General features: G+C 37.8%; 2 protein-coding genes across 3 annotated transcripts in view; one reads left to right on the plus strand and one right to left on the minus strand.

The window, feature by feature from the left end:
- Positions 1 to 464: 464 nt before the first annotated feature.
- LOC121378923 (marginal zone B- and B1-cell-specific protein-like) lies at positions 465 to 10,262 on the plus strand. Its single transcript, XM_041507309.1, has 4 exons — positions 465 to 858; positions 4,874 to 4,995; positions 5,764 to 5,868; positions 8,418 to 10,262. Exons 1-4 carry the CDS (start codon positions 652 to 654, stop codon positions 8,599 to 8,601), a joined length of 618 nt encoding a protein of 205 aa, XP_041363243.1. The 5' UTR covers positions 465 to 651; the 3' UTR covers positions 8,602 to 10,262.
- A 2,329-nt stretch (positions 10,263 to 12,591) lies between these two features.
- Positions 12,592 to 23,182, minus strand: part of LOC121380022 (renalase-like) — a 15,755-nt gene continuing 5,164 nt past the window's right edge. For both annotated transcript variants that reach the window (XM_041508738.1, XM_041508739.1), the window contains 3 exons: positions 15,160 to 15,336; positions 14,752 to 14,918; positions 12,592 to 13,662 (listed from right to left, as the gene is read on the minus strand). In XM_041508738.1, coding sequence (XP_041364672.1) covers positions 13,492 to 13,662; positions 14,752 to 14,918; positions 15,160 to 15,336 — 515 coding nt within the window. In that variant the 3' untranslated portion in view covers positions 12,592 to 13,491. The remainder of the gene's footprint in view (positions 13,663 to 14,751; positions 14,919 to 15,159; positions 15,337 to 23,182) is intronic.

A 23,182-nucleotide genomic window follows, 5' to 3' on the forward strand; every position in this document is an offset into this window, starting at 1 on the left:
TGGCTGAACATGGGGCAGGATCCATCCAAAATTACTTAGGTCTCGCTACACAGATCACTTCCGGCTGAGAGTTGATTGATCGTGAACGCTATAGTAACAGTTCCTAATTGTGACACACGTTATGGTTCACATATTCACTTCTAGAAAATGGTGAAGAATTAAAACAATATGTATGTTTAATGGTAAGCCTTCTGGCTGTATTTTGCCCGCCGGAGTGAATCGGTTAATGAACCACCTGTTCGGACCGGTACTACAGCCAGATGCGGTTATAAAGCAAAAAACTGAGTCGGAAATGTTTTCAATTTTGGAGTGAAAATAAATGCTTATATAATGTATGTTCGCAATGGTGTATGTTGTTAGTGCCAACGAGAACCCGTTCTATTGGCAATCTTCGTTTGAAGTTGAGCAATTTAACATGGGTTTCAATGGCAGATGACATCTGTGTAGTGAGACCTTAAGCAAGTCTGTTTTGACGTCTTCCGGTGTGGTCAGCGTACTTGTGCTTACGTGTCTGTCTGCCATTTGCCGCACGAAATACGAAAAGAAGGGATAGACAACAATAAACATGACGTTCGGAAACACCTGAGTGGTTTTATAACTTTCAGTATTAGACATCTTCAAGCACCACGAGTAAAGACAAGTCCATAAATTATGGCTGTTACTGTTAGAGGGACAATTCTCACAGTTTTGCTGTGTTCTTGTGTTCTGTTGGTCGGGTGTTCGCTCCCCGGTGTGGTGGACAACGAAGATGGGACGGGGACCATCACAATGACTGCCAATGTGGGCGAGGAAGATGCACACAGTCCCTTTCTGCCCGACAGCCTAAGATGTGATGCGTGTAGAATCATCGCTCATATGGTTTGTTTATAACTATTAATGCCCCTAATTCCGTTATGCTTCAACACTTGACAACAGGTTTGAAAGAGTAGCCCATGAAGTGACGACAGCGGGTTTCCTCTCAAAATCTGTGTGGTCCTTAACCATATGTTTGACGCCATATAACCGTAAATAAAATGTGTTGAGTGCGTCGTTAAATAAAACATTTCTTTCAACAGCCTTGAATTTTTTTTGGGGGGGGGGGGGGGGTTACCCTGTACAGTGAGCATCAGATTGGTTGTCTGCTGTTTATTTCAATTTTGTAAGCTATGTCTTGACAATAAAGAAGCATTTTCATCACCAATAAAGTGAAAAATGCAAAGTTTACAACTCCTTTGAACAATTATTTTATAAAAAGTTGGGGGTGGGGTGGGGTAAGTACTTAGCCCAGTGTTAAAAGTGCTAATCAGATGGCTGTTTGGTCTAGGATAGTTCCTCATTGGGCCCACTAATGCATCGAAGTCAAGGTGATAAACATTCTGCCCAAAATATGGTTATATGGTGTCGGACCACACACAGATATTGAGAGAGGAAACCCGCTGTCACCACTTCATGGGCTACTCTTTTCAATTAGCAGCAAGGGATATTTTATATGCACTATCCCACAGACACAATAGTACATACCACGCTCTTTGTTACACCAGTTGTGGAGCACTGGCTGGACCGAGCATCCAAAATGAAAATAATCGTAGTACACTGATTGATGTTGTCCACAGCTGTTGCAATTTACTTGTAGTGTAGTATCATTAATCAATTTACATACCGGTACAGTAATGTTTTTACATAAATTCGCATAATGTAATAATTTTAATTTTAATTCATACATGACATACATTTTCTTTTAAATATATATTCAGTAGCACTCAGGCACAAAATATATTTATGTCAGATGAATATCAGTTATTCTGTGCATACATACTGATACACATATGTTTGGTAATATGTATGTATTTTCTTGTCAGTTGAATTAATTACTGACATGCACATGTGCTGTGTTCACATCGATTTTAACTTGTTTAACACATAAATGTTCTGTATTTAGGCCTGTTTATACTACAGAGCTTATATAACTGTTGAAAACAGTTTTAGCTACAACATTGGGCATGAATTATTTTTGCACAATACAATGAAAATACATTGAACCATAGAAACAATTGAACCATAGAAATGCGAGTGCGAATAATTTTTACATGCTCATATACCACTAGAGTTTTGAGCATGTCCGTCCCGGGGCCTGTCTCTGGATAGCCAGGGGCTTGTCCTGGGACAGAAAACAATTAAGCGGACAATTTTGAAATTTACATCCAAAAATTAAATAGTGGGCCTTTAAAATTTTGATACACATCTCTAATATAATTAATAAAGAAAATTCTACTCATTAAATTTGGTTGCTAGATTAGATTGGGTGGTCAAAAAGAATAGATAAGATGGAAGGGTGGGGGGTGGGTGGGGGGGGGGCTAGAGTTGAGAATGGGCAGAATTTTGAAAATAGCAATTAGTAAAAAAGTTAATAGAATTTAAAAAAAAAGTCACAAGCCAAAAATAAAAAGAATTGACTGCTCGGTCGAATATAAAAATTTATATAATTTGGAGCATTTTAGAAGGACAGTCCAAAAATAAATAACAGAAAGAAGAGAGGATCGGACTATTTAATAATATTAAAAAAAGAAAGTAATTTCGACATAAACTTTTGAATGAAGGCCTCGTTAAGGCCGTTAGGGTGCACAGCTTGTAGGGACGAGATGGGTTGCATCCCGTCAAGAAAACCCCTAGATTAACAGTCAATAGACGTTGAAGGTGTAGTGCTGTGCTGAAATACAGATCTTGAGAAGCCGGATCCATCTGAACGAGAGAGAGAATCAGACTAGGGCATAATCCAGTCGTCATGGGTTGGTATTGTGGTGCTGATGGGCCCGACTCTGGAGGATATGAGATGGTATCACAATAAAACAAAGTAAAGTCTAGAAAAGAGTAGTAGGGGCTGACCCCGCTTCCTATTTATTCTTAGAGTGGGGTGGTCAATCTTCCAGTGCTGCTAGGACAGGATCGGACATGTAGAAACTAAATGCGAACAACCGTGGCGTTCTGCAGAATGGCCGTCATACGAGTCACGAAAAAAGAAAGTCAGCATAGTCAGACGGAGAAATGACGTGGAGGCAAGGAATCTCGCTAAAAAAGAATCCAACCTGGTTGTGCAGACTGTTGGAACAAGAAGCGTTCCAGCGTTCAATCAGTTCCAATGGCCGCATACATCCCAGTAGAAAACCTCACTTCGCTGATAAAAACAACAAAAGTGAAGGATCCCCAAGTCGAGCCGCGAAAGCATGTGCAGTGTGCACAAACATGTCTTACCGCGACGAGCTTCAAACTGGGAATGCATAGAAATGCACTGATTTTGTACATGTACAGTTTAACAAAGACATCACTTTATAACAATTTCAGTCTAAAGAGCTTGAAAGGTAGTGAAAACACATTGCATAATGATATCGATTTAATCAAACATTGATATGAAAAAAGAAATTAAGGGGAGTAATTAAAATCAGGTCTAGCTCTGGGTTAGCAGACATTTTTTGTTAAATTACCTACTAAACTTCAAAAATGGCAAAAACCCAGTTATTTTATAACAAAATAACATTTATTTCATGAAATTATTTTGCCAAATCAGAATAATATTTGCCAGTTGTATTTGAAATTCACAATTGGCGAATTTGGCGAGTGCCCAGAAAAAAATAGCTTAGGGTTAAGAAAATCATACAGTAATGATAAAGAGTCATTAATTTTGTCAAAAGGTTAACGTAAAAAAAAAAAATCTCCCAAAATATTTGGGTATGGCACCATACCCGTTTTACCATCTGGCAGAAATCCTGTCTAGTAGGAGAAATAGAACTTAGTCACTTGCTAAAACCACCCGAAAATGCAGGTCATTTAGGGCTTCTATAAAATTTATTAGCCACGATAATAATTTCACTAGTCCTACTTCTAGTTAATACAATTGTACTAAATAATAGTAATAATCGGATATGTCACCTATAGGGTGTATACTACCAAATCAAATCCCATAGACGACAATAGTAACATATGTGGTTAAAACTCCTACCTGCAGTGTATCAATTGACATAAATGCCACGGATATAAATACTACCACCCCTCACACTTAAAGTGAATCAGAAAAAATTGGGGGTCAAGCTGCTCGTTTCTGAAATAATGGGTAGCGTCTATGATTACCCTAGTTCCGCACAAAATTCGAGTACTTTTTTTTTACAGGTACCCCATACATGTTTCAAGCACACGGCTACTTGACACATTGGTACTAGATGAAATAAAATTGGATATTTTTTTTACCCAGATGAAACTATTATTTTTTACAACCAACACACTTACATTTATAACCAATCACAGGACTTGTGGTGTTCACTTCTCTATCAAAAGTTGGGTGCACCTCAAACTTTAACCCAGCCTGAAGTTATTTGGTTTAGTACTACCTATAGAGGGAGATAGAGCTTAAAAATTCTAACACTGAGAGGTTGGGTGGGGGCAGGCTATTCATATTTACAAAATAGACATAACTGCAACATTTGATAAAAAAAATTGCTAGCTGTCGGGTACGGCAATAGTAGTTATTTACTAGCACAACATTGAATATTACTAGTCATGGGAGTGGGGCTACCATAATCTAGAAGCCCTGTCATTTTTCAAGAGATGTTTGTACGATTATCTCATCTTCTATTTAGCTTATGATTATGTTATATTTTATTTCTGTAATGCTCTAAAATGCATCTCAGAGGTTCTAATTTTACACACGTTATCCCAAACCCTCCCCAACACCGTGCTGTCTTATTTCTGGCAGGCCATATATATATATTTTTCTTAGCGGGCCATATTTCTTTTGTCGGGGCGAGACATAGCTCAGTGGTAAAGCAGTTGCCTGATTCACGGTCGGTTATTAGCATTCATTCTGAACATTATTGTAATATAATGTATGATTTTGATCTTTCAGCTGTACATACGATTTGACAAACAACACAACAAAATGAAGTCATTGATTGAAAAAGTTGGACGTTTGAGAGAATCTGATGTGATGGATATCATTGACTCAGTCTGTGAAGATAGTTTTGAATCGTAAGAATGCTTTAATGAAATTCCATGGGTCAAATGTACAACACTTGTTTTGTTTTACACACCTGTAACTTCATAGATTTACTGTGCTTAAACACCTTTGTTTAAGAGAAACAGGCTTCTTAAATTCGGCTTAAAGTTGGAGTGGTTGGTAAGATATACTGATGGAGACCTAAAGTTGGAGTGGTTGTTAAGATCTACTGACAGAGACCTGAAGTTAGAGTGGTTGGTAAGATCTACTGATTGAGACCTAAATTTGGAGTGGTTGGCAAGATCTACTGACAGAGACCTGAAGTTGGAGAGGTTGGTAAGATCTACTGACTGAGACCTAAAGTTGGTGTGGTTAGTAAGATCTACTGACTCAGACCTAAAGTTGGGAGTGGTTGGTAAGATCTACTGACAGAGACCTAAAGTTGGAGTGGTTGGTAAGATCTACTGGCAGAGACCTAAAGTTGGAGTGGTTGGTAAGATCTACTGACTGAGACCTAAAGTTGGAGTGGTTGGTAAGATCTACTGACAGAGTCCTAAAGTTAGAGTGGTTGGTAAGATCTACTAACAGAGACCTGAAGTTGGAGTGGTTGGTAAGATCTACTGATTGAGACCTAAAGTTGGAGTGGTTGGTAAGATCTACCGACAGAGACCTAAAGTTAGAGTAGTTGATAAGATCTCATTTCAGTTGGTGGCCCTCATCCCGGTGCTTAGATATTTTGCTTTACTTACATTTTCACCTGAAGTCACGTCTGTCATATAAATATTGTTGTTTGTTTGTAGTATCGGGGTGAAGGAAGTTAATGGACGAAAGCGACTGTCTGGTCCGGGTTTGGAGACTAAAGACATTCCAGGCGTGATGCAAGGTGGTGGCAAGTGGCCGTACAGGTGAAATATTTAACTTAATACAGTAAAACTTGTTTTAATCAGCCACCTCAATACATGTACAAAGTGGCCTTATTTAAGACAGAAGGGGCTGATTTAGCCGAGTCAGTTAAGTGCTCACTTGAGGTGCTTGTGTCACAGGATTGAACCACCTTGGTGCATTCTTTCAGCTGATTGGGTTTTTTGGCTGTGGTATGTGCTTTCCTGTCTGGGGGAAAGTGCATATATCAAAGATCCCTTGCTGTATTAGGAAAAATGTAGCGGGTTTCCTCTGATGACTACAAGTCAGAATTTCCAAATGTTTGACATCCAGTAACCATGATTAATCAATCAATGTGCTCCAATGGATTTTGTTAAGGAGATTAATAAGATAATATGTAAATATATTTTCCTAATAAGAGTTGGTTACTTCAGGAAGCAGTATTTTATGTTGGATTTTGCTATTTAAAGACAAAAAAGAAGTTTGTTTTGTTTAACGACACCACTAGAGCACATTGATTATTAATCATCTCCTGTTGGATGTCAAACATTTGGTAATTTTGACATATAGTCTTTAAGAGGAAACCCACTACATTTTTTCAGTATTAGCAAGGGATCTTTTACAAGGTTCGCACATGCTTGAAAAGGCCCTAAATTTGAAGGGTTGCCCTAAAAAGTCACTATTTTGATGATCTAGCCCTAAAAAGCCCTATATTTTACAGGCAAGTTCACAAAAGACCCTAAATTGGGCCATATAAGCCCTGAAATCGATAAAACATTTTTCTTCTTCCGGAAACATTAAATAAATCGCCAAAAATATATCGATATCTACATTCATTTGTTGATATCTGTGCTCGCTCGAATGTTGGTGTGTAAACAATGCCAAAATGATACCAACGATTCATTCGTAAAACATCGTCAGTGTTCGGTATTGTTTGTAGAAGGATTCATTCGTAACGTTTGGGGAGCGCATGATTGGTCATTCTAAAACGAAACACGTTTCTAAAATACTAATCAACAGTCTTAATCTCAGTGCAAACTAAAAAAAAACCCCAGAATATTCTAAAATTATCTGAACTGAATCAGACATTTATGCCTTTGTGGATTCTACGTATTTGTTTATGAATGTTTATGACAGCCCGCTCGAACACAGCTCCCATTATTTTGTCACGTTCGTAGGTCATTGCAAATGGTGGAAAGCATAGTTTTAGTCCCTACATTTTACTTATATTGACCCTAAAAGTCCCTAAAAAGCCCCTGAATTTAGGTTTGAAATTTCTGCATGAACCATGTTTTATATGCACCATCCCATAGACAGAATAGCACATACCATGGCCTTTGATATACCAGTCGTGGTGCACTACCTGAAATGAGAAATAGTTCAATGGGCCCATAAACGGGGATTGATCTCAAACCAACCGGAGATCAAGCAAGCACTTTACTCTTTTGAAGACATCATTAACATGACATCAGCAATGGAAATTTTGAACACCCTAACTTACAATTACATAATTGATACCATAGGCACAATATCTTGCCTTTACACCTTTAATTTGTTTTATGTTATGTGGTGGTTATTGTAAAATAAATAAATAAATTCTAAAAGATATTTTGTAACTTTACAATTTAATATTCTAAACATTTTCATTAAAGTTTGTAGGACTCTTTTATTTTTAATATCATGTATCATTAAGTTCAGTTAGTTCACCACTGATTAAACATCACAGTTCTTCAAGTATAGTTACAAACTTCCCACCGTTATACGATTTACTCTGTTCTGATTGGATGTCACTTAAAAACTGAATGGTATCCTTCGATTAAACCTCGGAAGATCATGTCATTACGTCAAATGGGATGTCATTACGTAAAACAGTTCAAGGAAAGGATGTTAGAAACTAATTGTTGTGTATTTGTTAACTAAATAGAAGTGTTGTTTTGTAATTATAAAAAAGTTTGGTGAATTTATTGATGTCACAAATTTAGCTTTGCTACTTTACACAATTTTATAAAAAATAGTTTACTATTATACCTCGATAAATTCACACAAAAAAAACCCAAACAATTCTTGTGTAACCTCTATGGTTTTATAAAATGTTAATTTAGGACATACTAATATATTCCTCCATTTTGTTTTGGACTCATGAATTGTAGTTTATTCAGGGTTTTATCACCCATGTTTTTAGACTGCGATAGCCAGCATCATTCCCCACCATTCACTAAAGACTATGTCGTTTTTCATTCCCAATTGTGGACTAAAACACTCCCAATCTGAATGTACATATTCCTTCTGTTTATTATTATATACAGATATACATGTAGTTTGAAATCGATACGTAACACTTGACAAACACCCCTTTCCTCGCCCATAACATTTTATAATGCAAAATAGATATATTAACTTGAATAAACAAGTACATGTATATAATATGTATAGTATTATTCTTAAAGTATAACTTGGTTTAATAAGATGAAAATTCCCTCTTCTGTTTTGTAAAACGACACGGAAATTCCCAAAATCAAAGCCATGGGCGTCAAGTCAAATTTTAGAAATAAAACCCTGTTATTTGTTTCAGACTGCGGTCAATGTGTGGCACGTACACTGGTGACGTCGGAGAGGAGGAGATTTATTCAGCGTATTTAGAGCACAGGGAGAACCTGGTTGACTTTCTGTGTCGAGGAACGGGTGTGCGGGCAGATTGTGTCAAGGAAAATCAGAAATCAAACGAGTCGAAAAGTGAAGAGAAGGAAGAACTTTGATATAAAACTTTGCCGAAAAATATTTAGCTTAATAGTTTTCTCAAAATTTCATCAAATGAAGTGAGTTGAAAAGTGAAGTATGGAAGGATAGAGTGAAAACAGGGAAGAAATTTATGTCATAAAAAAACTTGCCAAAATATTTAGCTTAGTAGTTTTATAAACAGAATTTCCATCAGTTGAAAAATTATGAAAATGAAGAAAAAACTGAAGACATGGAAGAAATGTGATGTCATAAAATATTTTTCCAAAATATTTATTTTAGTAACTTAGTAAAATGACTTAAAAAGTGAAGAAAAGATACATGTATCTTAAAATCTTGCCAAAATATTTAGCTTACTGTAATAGTTTTATCAAAAATTTATGATGTCAGATTGTGTTATTGATAATCTACAATTGTGAAGTGTTTAACAAATAACGGTTTCTTCCCTTAATTTTCAAGGATAGAACAGGGTATAATATGATAAATGTACATATCATTTGCATATTTGTAAAATTAATATCTATGTTAAATATGCAACATTCAACACAATGTGCTAAAATCTATGATGGGGAATAGCACTATCAAAACACCATAGGCCGAATTTATGAAGACTATTTTTCATAAACGCAGGTGTTTAAGCATTGTAAATGTATGTTACACACGTGCCAGACATAAACAGGCTTTGTAAATTCAGCCCTATGATTTTAAATTGAATAATAAGAAGCCAAAAGCACATAAACTGCCTTTTATTAGTTTTAAACATAATTATACATTATGCACAATATATAAAACTATTTTATTTCCAAATAATTTTTTCACATTACTCCATTGCAGCTATAAAAAGTAATATGTAATGAATGCTTAGATCTTAAAATACTCGTATATATGTTTTAATAGTAGTATCCAAATGTTAAAATCTACTGTGTGCTATGGAATTTTGAAAGTCGCGGAGTATTAATCCAAAGAGAATTGGTGCAAATTTTTTAGAAGAAAGTTAGGCCAATTTTGAATGGTCCGCCAAAAAATAAAGAAGGGAGCTACCTATAGTTTTGAAAGATTAGTAAGCCGAGAGTAGCTCGTTAAGAGGACCTAGATTGCATTGAATTGCCTCCCTAGGTTGCCCATAGGGGCCCTTTAAAGGGACGTCACCTCCCTTTAGCATGTCAATTTATACTCAACACAATTTAGGGCCAGGAGACTTTTGGTAATTCATTGGAAGTGTCAAATTATTTTAGCAAGTTGATGACTTCTTCACATTGTTTCAGTAAAATCTGAAGCATGATACAAGACAACATCTTATTTGTGAAACCTACTGAATTGCACATTTGGTTAGGATTCGTTACATGTTAGCTCATAACAATATTTGTCATTTTGTGTGCTCTAAATTGTTGTCTAAATCTAAACGGAAGAATTTGGTTTTTTTTCTCTATATTTAAAGCAAAATAGTGAATATATCTACTGCCTCTCAATTAATTTTGTTGAGTATATACGGTGTCAGTATGATAATATCTTAAATGTTGTCCCATAAGCAATTAAAGGCATAGTCACGGATTTAAGACCTTATTTCTCTAAAAATGGATAATAAATAAAAATTGCATTAATTGTTGGAAACCAAATCTAGCTGTCGCATCTCCGTAACTGAACCATGATGGAGGGAAATCCATGTCATCCCTCTCGGCAATTTTAGTTTTTGAATTATGGACCATTGCCATAATTCAATTATTTTTTTACAAGCTGTCATTAATAAATGGAATGTGGTGGATATAAAGATGGTTGAATAAAGTACATTTAGGGACAAATCAAATTATTTTCGTTCAGGTAATACTTTGTTAGACCATTAAATAGGTCAGTGGTCTGTGACAATTTTGTTTTCACAGCAAGGTCTGCATAGCCCATTTTCATGTAAAATAATCCACCATTACTAGGATTACTGAAAATAGACCAATATAAAAAACGATCAAGACTATATTTTGACATCCTTTCAACTTACAAAATCAATGCAAATAAGATTTCACTTAATGGATCACCTACCGAAATGAATGTTTTTTTTTGTGTTTTTTTAAACATTTTTTGTGTGTTATATGATGAAGATATTACAGTAAGAATGTTACTACCTTGTCTTTGTTGAATATATTTGTTGGTCATAATTTATTTTTGTGATACAGTCGTTCAGTTAATGTCGAGTTCGTGATACGAAGACTAATTTTTATTATTCATTACATGAAATAGTATTGTTTTAAAAACGTTCTTTGCATTAATTAAAAGAATTTGTATTTTTGTAATAAAATATAATTTCACATTAATTTTGTGTATATGAATCATGTTCATTACTTTGTATTGGTCATATATTTTTAGTCCCCAACTGATCCAACTGGAGGGGACTATAGGGGTCTATCTCCATTCTGTCTGTCTGTCCATCTGTTCCACATATAATTTTCTGGATGTTTTTGTCCCCAATGCCTCAAGATATTGAGGTGAAATTTTATGTATACTGTTATCATATACAATTACAGATAAAGTTTGACTTTCATGATGATTCACCTGTTTTTGACAGAATTATAGCTCTTGAACTTTGGAGATACGAAAATGTGATTTTCTGACCACCACCCTCTTCCCCCAAACGTCTCACAGTATTGAGGTGGAATTTTGTGTATAGCTTTATCAAGTACTATTACAGATCATGACTTATGACGATTTATAGTTTTCACAGAGTTATGGTCCTTGAAATTTGTTTTCTGAACTTTTTTTGCAATGCCTCAAGATATTGAGCTGAAATTTTGTACATTTATTATGTACTGGTACAGATCAAGTTTAACTTTCATGGCAATTTCCATTGGAAGATACTAAAATGTGTTGGGCCTGGTAGAGGACATGTATTGCTTTAGCAGCACTCAGAATGCTTGTTATATCTAGTAGCCACTAGAAGGAACCAGTTCTGCATGACTGGTACATCAAAGGATGTGGTATGTATTGTCCTGCCTTTGGGAAGTTGCATATAATGGATCTCTTGGTGTTTTTTCTGTATCATCTTGTGTGGTGGCAGCAAAATAACTTAGTTGAAACTAAATGGTCAGAGTTTATAATGTGCCAACATCATTAATCAAATAGGGGTCGGGATGTAGCCCAGTGGTAAAACATTTGCCTGATGCGTAGTCAGTCTAGGATCGATCCCTGACTATTGGACCCATTGGGTTATTTCCAGCCAGTGCACCACAACTGGTATATCAAAGACTGTGGTATGCACTATCCTGTCATTGGGATGGTATGTATATATATATATATACAGTCAAACTTCAGTATCTCGATGTTGAAGGGACTGAACCACCAAGCTCGAGATATCCGTGGCTCGAGATAAACATAATAGTCGATGATATAAATTATGCCAAACATATGTGTTTGCAAACTTAACAGTAGTCAACGATATAGTCAGGGGCGATTCGAATATGAACTGTTTTGTCGATATTTTCTCTGGACATTTTTGTGAATAGCCTGATATTGCATTGTTTGTTCGAACCACCACTCTCCCTCCCCATTATGGGAAAGAAAGGAATGGAGGATTAGGGAGAAATAAAAAGATGGACAGATGGACGGAGGAACAAACTGACAGACAGACAGATTGACAGATGTATGGATGGATGGGTTGATGGATTGATAGATAGATCCTACCGGTACTGTACAACAAAGAATATTTTAAATTAATTTTCGCTTTCATATGCCAGTCGTAAAGCACTGGTTGACCAAAGAAAGGGAGAGGGGGAAGGGAGAAAAAAGAAGAAAGAAAGAAGAAAAAAAACCCCAACTCTTTGTCATCTGCACATCAAACATTACTTAAGTGTCACGAGTCTTTACGTCGAGTGTTGCGACATCACCCGATCAATTGGTGGGGGTGCGGTCCACAAACGGTTCGGGATGAACATTAAACAATACCACATGGCCGCCTGGCCCACAATGCCAGGTATTTCAATGCATGCATATCTGACGAACCTGGAACAAAATACGACCATACGGACTAAGAACACACAAAGTCTTTATTTTCTTAATACCCCTGGCCTGCTCGGATGTGGGTATAAAGTATAAATGACAGGTACAAGATAGCGAAGTAAGTTGTGTCGTATCACCAACATACACCGGGGTTTCAGTATCGTAATACGAAAGTTTTGTGTACATATATCATATCACACTAATACAGACGTGAGTGTACATATACACACACACACACACACACATGCCACACACGTACGCACGCACACATATACAATGGCAAATAAAAGCAATAGTCAAAGCAGGCAATTTTTGTTATACTTCGAGAAAACCCCAACAAAGTGTACCTAGGGACACCAAAATGTGCTCGACATAAGCCTGGTACTCGGTTAGCGTGCTCAAGATAACAGTCTCGATTTGGTAACATTACATAGGGAAAATGCCAGGACCGGAAATGGACCTCGAGATATGTTGGTACTCGAGGTTACCGAGGTTGAGATACCGACGTTTTGACTATATATATGTATATATAAAAAATCCCTTGCTACTAATGGAAAAATGTATTGTTTCCTCTAAGACTGTCAAAATTACCAAATGACTGACATAAACAGCCAATGATTAATATATCAATGTGCTCTAGTGGTGCCATTAAACAAAACAACTTCTATCTATAAGGTTAAATGAGCTTGTAATAAAATGAAAAGAAAAAAAAAATCAACAATTCAAATTTAAATGTACGACAAATGTCGGTCATTAACTGATTTTTCATATTTAATTGATGTGAATGAACAAGGTATCAATATTTTCTTCAGAGTGCAAATATCTACTAAACCTTTATGGTTGGGTATATAACACTGAAGATTATAATATGACCTCCAGACACAGCTGCTTAAGAAAGGTGGATTGTTGTGCAGGTTCGACTTGGATAATTATTTTGACTTTTGTTTTGACCACTGTACAACTGCACCAACTACGGCTTCTGCAGAATCCAAACATCCATCAAACCTTGGAAACTGTGAGAACGCATCACCAGCAAGAATAACGAGAGGGTGTTGGTTTAAAACAATACTGCCTGGATGACCATCATAGCCTTTAAACACCTGTGGAGAAACAAAACACTTTTAGTGTATTGTACCGACATGTAAAATAATTATTTACATACATTAACATGACCTCTTAACTTGTGAATTCAAACGGCCATCAATCTTTGGAAACTGTGACAGTACATCAACAGAAAGAATAACAAGGGTGTTGATTTAAAGCAATACAGCCCGAATGACCATCACAACCTTTAAACACCTGTGGGGAAAAAAAATGACGTTAACATAACGGATAAAACAATTATTTGCATACATTAACATGATAGATTCTCTTGAGTTACAAGTGCATGAGAAAAGGAAGATGTAGTCACATATCCAGAAATGAGAAGCCTCTGACAAAATGAAATGTTGTTGCCATCCGATTGGCTATTGTGTGGAACTGCCCATGGGTATGGAAGCGGGAAGGGACCGGTAATGCATTTGTTGACAAAATCAAGAAATGAATATTCATAGAAAAATTAGTACATTTTTAATATCAATTTCATGTCCTGGACCTGTGTAGTGTCTCCACGAGTACTTGAGTACTCGGGCACGGGTCCAGTCCAGCAAGACAGAATTTAAGTCCTTTCACAGGACTCCAGTACCCGTGCAAGGAAGAACACTCATTTAATTATATTCGTTTACGTTATTTTGCCATATGCTTGCCGCCGGTTACATTATGAGACATGGAGGAAAAACAAAAGTCGAATGTGTGGGATGCAATACAATGGCATGATTTGGCATCCATGTTCAGCATTAAAATTAAGATGCAAAATGCTATTTTACTTTATTCCTTAGTCTCATTATTATCTTGTGTTGGGTACTCGGGTCTGGGTCGAGTTTGTACTCGAGTCCAATATTTTATACTCATGGAGGCCCTAGACCTGTGCTTATAAAACTTTAAAGTCTAGATTCAATTCTTTAACGAGGTCACACGCATACAATTTGCATGACATTGCCAAGTCTCAGACTCTAAGAGTCTCGATTCTAAACTAAAAGTTTTATAAGCCAGGACACACTCTGGATTTAAAAAGAAAGGCTATATCTGATTTGACTACTAGCCATCGATAGATATCAGTAAATTGTCCCACACTACAGGATGAACCATACCTGTGAATATTTCCACAAGTGAGGTATCACTGCGTCAGGTTCTGGTAACTGTGGCATGAGACCCTGGAGGTGATTTACGATAACAGACTGGACACTCTCCACATCCTCCTCCACGTGCTGCAGACTGAACGGAACACTTGTGTGGATCAGAACCGAGGGAGAAACATCTGAAAGAAAAATATCATAGCAACACCAAGCTTTATGAAATATTCCTATAGGTAGTACTGAACCAAAGAACTTCCGGCTGGGTCAAAATTTGAGGTGCATCAAACTTTTGATAGAAAAGTGATTGGGTGATAAATTAATTTTTCTTCGTTTTTCTTCCCATCTTTTTTCAGTATAATGTACCCCTCTTTGCCTCAAACCTTAAGCAAAAAATAAATGCCCATTGACCTTTAAACTACTCACTTGTTTGTTGTCTTTTTCTGTTGTCAAAGCTAACAAATCTAATGCATGGTCCATCAAAGAAGTACTTGGCTGTCCATGAATACGGCAAGTCTATCTGCTGCTTGTAGAACAAGCCGAGACAAAACCTTGAGGAGTATGTGACACTCTGTAGTCTGTCCTTAACATCAGGCTGACTTGCTGAAAGATTACAATGATGATAGTAGTCGACTTTAGTATGGTGCCATACCTACATGTAGTCTAAAACAACAAGAACGGTGGCAGTTAAACATTATTATTATTAATTTTTTTTTTTTTTTAAAGTATAGGGTTTTCTCTTGAACTCCAGCTAGACAGAAAGAACCCTTTTTTCTTCTCTTTTTTTTTTTTGGGTGCGGGGTGGGTGGGCAGCCAACTGCTTCACCAACTGATTATGCATGGCCCTGTGCAACTTATTTATACTCAGTCAGTTGAGTGTTCGCTTGAGGTGCTTGCGTCGCAGGATCGAACCACCTCGATGGATCCATTCAGCTGATTGGATTTTTTCTCGTTCCAACCAGTGCACCACAACTGGACAAAGGCCTTGGTATGTGCTTTCCTGTCTAGGGGAAAGTGCATATAAAAGATCCCTTGCTGCATTAGAGAAAATGTAACGGGTTTCCACTAATGACTACGAGTCAAAATTACCAAATGTTTGACATTCAATAGCCGATGATTAATTAATCAATGTGCTCCAGTGGTGTCGTTAAACAAAAATCCCCAGTAGTGTCGTGGTTAAGCCACCAGACGTTAGGCTGGTAGGAACGGGGTTCGCAGCCCAGTACCATCTCCCACCCAGAGCAAGTTTTCCACTTTGACAGATGTAATACCTATACTTACTGATACAGTCTTGGATTGAACCCGTGAGGTGTAGAATCTGGGAATACAACACAGTAACCACTTGGCCACTTTGACAGATATACCTATACTTACTGATACAGTCTTGGATTGAACCCGTGAGATGTAGAATCTGGGAGAACAAGACAGTAACCACTTGTCCACTTTGACAGATATACCTATACTTACTAATACAGTCTTGGATTGAACCCGTGAGATGTAGAATCTGGGAATACAACACAGTAACCACTTGGCCACTTTGACAGATATACCTATACTTACTGATACAGTCTTGGATTGAACCCGTGAGATGTAGAATCTGGGAGAACAACACAGTAACCACTTGGCCACTTTGACAGATATACCTATACTTACTGATACAGTCTTGGATTGAACCCGTGAGATGTAGAATCTGGGAATACAACACAGTAACCACTTGGCCACTTTGACAGATATACCTATACTTACTGATAGTCTTGGATTGAACCCGTGAGATGTAGAATCTGGGAATACAACACAGTAACCACTTGGCCACTTTGACAGATATACCTATATTTACTGATACAGTCTTGGATTGAACCCGTGAGATGTAGAATCTGGGAGAACAACACAGTAACCACTTGTCCACTTTGACAGATATACCTATACTTACTGATACAGTCTTGGATTGAACCCGTGAGCTGTAGAATCTGGGAATAAAACACAGTAACCACTTGGCCACTTTGACAGATATACCTATACTTACTGATACAGTCTTGGATTGAACCCGTGAGCTGTAGAATCGGGGAATACAACACAGTAACCACTTGGCCACTTTGACAGATATACCTATACTTACTGATACAGTCTTGGATTGAATCCGTGAGATGTAGAATCTGGGAGAACAACACAGTAACCACTTGTCCACTTTGACAGATATACCTATACTTACTGATACAGTCATGGATTGAACCCGTGCGGTGTAGAATCTGGGAATACAACACAGTAACCACTTGGCCACTTTGACAGATATACCTATACTTACTGATACAGTCTTGGATTGAACCCGTGAGCTGTAGAATCTAGGAATACAACACAGTAACCACTTGGCCACTTTGACAGATATACCTATACTTACTGATACAGTCTTGGATTGAATCCGTGAGATGTAGAATCTGGGAATACAACACAGTAACCACTTGGCCACTTTGACAGATATACCTATACTTACTGATACAGTCTTGGATTGAACCCGTGAGGTGTAGAATCTGGGAATACAACACAGTAACCACTTGGCCACTTTGACAGATATACCTATACTTACTGATACAGTCTTGGATTGAACCCGTGAGGTGTAGAATCTGGGAATACAACACAGTAACCACTTGGCCACTTTGACAGATATACCTATACTTACTGATACAGTCTTGGATTGAACCCGTGAGGTGTAGAATCTGGGAATACAACACAGTAACCACTTGGCCACTTTGACAGATATACCTATACTTACTGATACAGTCTTGGATTGAACCCGTGAGCTGTAGAATCTGGGAATACAACACAGTAACCACTTGGCCACTTTGACAGATATACCTATACTTACTGATACAGTCATGGATTGAACCCGTGAGGTGTAGAATGTGGGAATACAACAAAATAACCATGTGGCCACTTTAACAGATATACCTATACTTACTGATACAGTCGTGGATTGAACCCGTGAGCTGTAGAATCTAGGAATACAACAAAGTAACCATGTGGCCACTTTGACAGATATACCTATACTTACAGATACAGTCTTGGATTGAATCTGTGAGATGTAGAATGTGGGAATACAACACAGTAACCACTTGGCCACTTTGACAGATATACCTATACTTACTGATACAGTCTTGGATTGAACCTGTGAGATGTAGAATGTGGGAATACAACACAGTAACCACTTGGCCACTTTGACAGATATACCTATACTTACTGATACAGTCTTGGATTGAACCCGTGAGATGTAGAATGTGGGAATACAACACAGTAACCACTTGGCCACTTTGACAGATATACCTATACTTACTGATACAGTCTTGGATTGAACCCGTGAGCTGTAGAATGTGGGAATACAACACAGTAACCACTTGGCCACTTTGACAGATATACCTATACTTACTGATACAGTCTTGGATTGAACCCGTGAGGTGTAGAATGTGGGAATACAACAAAGTAACCACTTGGCCACTTTGACAGATATACCTATACTTACTGATACAGTCTTGGATTGAACCCGTGAGCTGTAGAATCTGGGAATACATCAAAGTAACCATGTGGCCACTTTGACAGATATACCTATACTTACTGATACAGTCTTGGATTGAATCTATGAGATGAAGAATCTGGGAATACAACACAGTAACCACTTGGCCACTTTGACAGATATACCTATACTTACTGATACAGTCTTGGATTGAACCTGTGAGGTGTAGAATGTGGGAATACAACACAGTAACCACTTGGCCACTTTGACAGATATACCTATACTTACTGATACAGTCTTGGATTGAACCCGTGAGATGTAGAATCTGGGAATACAACACAGTAACCACTTGGCCACTTTGACAGATATACCTATACTTACTGATACAGTCTTGGATTGAACCCGTGAGATGTAGAATCTGGGAATACAACACAGTAACCACTTGGCCACTTTGACAGATATACCTATACTTACTGATACAGTCTTGGATTGAACCCGTGAGATGTAGAATCTGGGAATACAACACAGTAACCACTTGGCCACTTTGACAGATATACCTATACTTACTGATACAGTCTTGGATTGAACCCGTGAGATGTAGAATCTGGGAATACAACACAGTAACCACTTGGCCACTTTGACATACCTATACTTACTGATACAGTCTTGGATTGAACCCGTGAGATGTAGAATCTGGGAATACAACACAACACAGTAACCACTTGTCCACTTTGACAGATATACCTATACTTACTGATACAGTCTTGGATTGAACCCGTGAACCCGTGTAGAATCTGGGAATACAACACAGTAACCACTTGGCCACTTTGACAGATATACCTATACTTACTGATACAGTCTTGGATTGAACCCGTGATTGAATGTAGAATCTGGGAATACAACACAGTAACCACTTGGCCACTTTGACAGATATACCTATACTTACTGATACAGTCTTGGATTGAATCCGTGAGATGTAGAATCTTGGAGAACAACACAGTAACCACTTGTCCACTTTGACAGATATACCTATACTTACTGATACATTGGATTGAACCCGTGAGGTGTAGAATCTGGGAATACAACACAGTAACCACTTGGCCACTTTGACAGATATACCTATACTTACTGATACAGTCTTGGATTGAACCCGTGAGCTGTAGAATCTGGGAATACAACACAGTAACCACTTGGCCACTTTGACAGATATCCTATACTTACTGATACAGTCTTGGATTGAATCCGTGAGATGTAGAATCTGGGAATACAACACAGTAACCACTTGGCCACTTTGACAGATATACCTATACTTACTGATACAGTCTTGGATTGAACCCGTGAGGTGTAGAATCTGGGAATACAACACAGTAACCACTTGGCCACTTTGACAGATATACCTATACTTACTGATACAGTCTTGGATTGAACCCGTGAGGTGTAGAATCTGGGAATACAACACAGTAACCACTTGGCCACTTTGACAGATATACCTATACTTACTGATACAGTCTTGGATTGAACCCGTGAGGTGTAGAATCTGGGAATACAACACAGTAACCACTTGGCCACTTTGACAGATATACCTATACTTACTGATACAGTCTTGGATTGAACCCGTGAGCTGTAGAATCTGGGAATACAACACAGTAACCATGTGGCCACTTTGACAGATATACCTATACTTACTGATACAGTCTTGGATTGAACCCGTGAGATGTAGAAGAATGTGGGAATACAACACAGTAACCATGTGGCCACTTTGACAGATATACCTATACTTACTGATACAGTCTTGGATTGAACCTGTGAGATGTAGAATGTGGGAATACAACACAGTAACCACTTGGCCACTTTGACAGATATACCTATACTTACTGATACAGTCTTGGATTGAATCTGTGAGATGTAGAATGTGGGAATACAACACAGTAACCACTTTGACAGATATACCTATGGCCACTTTGAGATGTAGATGGGAATACACTACCACTTACTGATGACAGATATCTATGGATTGAACAGTCTTGGATTGAATCTGTGAGATGTAGAATGTGGGAATACAACACAGTAACCACTTGGCCACTTTGACAGATATACCTATACTTACTGATACAGTCTTGGATTGAACCCGTGAGCTGTAGAATGTGGGGGGAATACAACACAGTAACCACTTGGCCACTTTGACAGATATACCTATACTTACTGATACAGTCTTGGATTGAACCCGTGAGCTGTAGAATCTAGGAATACAACAAAGTAACCACTTGGCCACTTTGACAGATATACCTATACTTACTGATACAGTCTTGGATTGAACCCGTGAGGTGTAGAATGTGGGAATACAACAAAATAACCATGTGGCCACTTTAACAGATATACCTATACTTACTGATACAGTCTTGGATTGAACCCGTGAGCTGTAGAATCTAGGAATACAACAAGTAACCATGTGGCCACTTTGACAGATATACCTATACTTACAGATACAGTCTTGGATTGAATCTGTGAGATGTAGAATCTGGGAATACAACACAGTAACCACTTGGCCACTTTGACAGATATACCTATACTTACTGATACAGTCATGGATTGAAACCTGTCAGGTGTAGAATGTGGGAATACAACAAAGTAACCATGTGGCCACTTTGACAGATATACCTATACTTACTGATACAGTCTTGGATTGAATCTATGAGATGTAGAATCTGGGAATACAACACAGTAACCACTTGGCCACTTTGACAGATATACCTATACTTACTGATACAGTCTTGGATTGAATCTGTGAGGTGTAGAATGTGGGAATACAAAAGTAACCATGTGGCCACTTTGACAGATATACCTATACTTACTGATACAGTCATGGATTGAACCCGTGAGGTGTAGAATGTGGGAATACAACAAAATAACCATGTGGCCACTTTGACAGATATACCTATACTTACTGATACAGTCTTGGATTGAATCTGTGAGGTGTAGAATGTGGGAATACAACAAAGTAACCATGTGGCCACTTTGACAGATATACCTATACTTACTGATACAGTCATGGATTGAACCCGTGAGGTGTAGAATGTGGGAATACAACAAAATAACCATGTGGCCACTTTGACAGATATACCTATACTTACTGATACAGTCTTGGATTGAACCCGTGAGCTGTAGAATCTAGGAATACAACACAGTAACCATGTGGCCACTTTGACAGATATACCTATACTTACTGATACAGTCTTGGATTGAATCTGTGAGAACAACACAGTAACCACTTGGCCACTTTGACAGATATACCTATACTTACTGATACAGTCTTGGATTGAATCTGTGAGGTGTAGAATGTGGGAATACAACAAAATAACCATGTGGCCACTTTAACAGATATACCTATACTTACTGATACAGTCGTGGATTGAACCCGTGAGCTGTAGAATCTAGGAATACAACAAAGTAACCATGTGGCCACTTTGACAGATATACCTATACTTACAGATACAGTCTTGGATTGAATCTGTGAGATGTAGAATGTGGGAATACAACACAGTAACCACTTGGCCACTTTGACAGATATACCTATACTTACTGATACAGTCTTGGATTGAACCTGTGAGATGTAGAATGTGGGAATACAACACAGTAACCACTTGGCCACTTTGACAGATATACCTATACTTACTGATACAGTCTTGGATTGAATCTGTGAGATGTAGAATGTGGGAATACAACACAGTAACCAATTGACCACTTTGACAGATATACCTATACTTACTGATACAGTCTTGGATTGAACCCGTGAGCTGTAGAAATGTGGGGAATACAACACAGTAACCACTTGGCCACTTTGACAGATATACCTATACTTACTGATACAGTCTTGGATTGAACCCGTGAGCTGTAGAATCTAGGAATACAACAAAGTAACCACTTGGCCACTTTGACAGATATACCTATACTTACTGATACAGTCTTGGATTGAACCCGTGAGGTGTAGAATGTGGGAATACAACAAAATAACCATGTGGCCACTTTAACAGATATACCTATACTTACTGATACAGTCTTGGATTGAACCCGTGAGCTGTAGAATCTAGGAATACAACAAAGTAACCATGTGGCCACTTTGACAGATATACCTATACTTACAGATACAGTCTTGGATTGAATCTGTGAGATGTAGAATCTGGGAATACAACACAGTAACCACTTGGCCACTTTGACAGATATACCTATACTTACTGATAAAGTCATGGATTGAACCTGTCAGGTGTAGAATGTGGGAATACATCAAAGTAACCATGTGGCCACTTTGACAGATATACCTATACTTACTGATACAGTCTTGGATTGAATCTATGAGATGAAGAATCTGGGAATACAACACAGTAACCACTTGGCCACTTTGACAGATATACCTATACTTACTGATACAGTCTTGGATTGAATCTGTGAGGTGTAGAATGTGGGAATACAACAAAGTAACCATGTGGCCACTTTGACAGATATACCTATACTTACTGATACAGTCATGGATTGAACCCGTGAGGTGTAGAATGTGGGAATACAACAAAATAACCATGTGGCCACTTTGACAGATATACCTATACTTACTGATACAGTCTTGGATTGAATCTGTGAGGTGTAGAATGTGGGAATACAACAAAGTAACCATGTGGCCACTTTGACAGATATACCTATACTTACTGATACAGTCATGGATTGAACCCGTGAGGTGTAGAATGTGGGAATACAACAAAATAACCATGTGGCCACTTTGACAGATATACCTATACTTACTGATACAGTCTTGGATTGAACCCGTGAGCTGTAGAATCTAGGAATACAACACAGTAACCATGTGGCCACTTTGACAGATATACCTATACTTACTGATACAGTCTTGGATTGAATCTGTGAGAACAACACAGTAACCACTTGGCCACTTTGACAGAT

Source organism: Gigantopelta aegis, chromosome 8 (genome assembly GCF_016097555.1).
Source record: "Gigantopelta aegis isolate Gae_Host chromosome 8, Gae_host_genome, whole genome shotgun sequence".
Classification (NCBI taxonomy): Eukaryota; Metazoa; Mollusca; class Gastropoda; order Neomphalida; family Peltospiridae; genus Gigantopelta; species Gigantopelta aegis.

What these genes read in the sequence shown, in the direction of transcription:
- LOC121378923 (XM_041507309.1), top strand. Translation starts at nt 652, where the DNA reads ATGGCTGTTACTGTTAGAGGGACAATTCTCACAGTTTTGCTGTGTTCT. An exon ending in GTAGAATCATCGCTCATATG is followed by an intron (nt 859 to 4,873) that starts GTTTGTTTATAA and finishes TTGATCTTTCAG; the next exon opens with CTGTACATACGATTTGACAA. An exon ending in TGTGAAGATAGTTTTGAATC is followed by an intron (nt 4,996 to 5,763) that starts GTAAGAATGCTT and finishes GTTTGTTTGTAG; the next exon opens with TATCGGGGTGAAGGAAGTTA.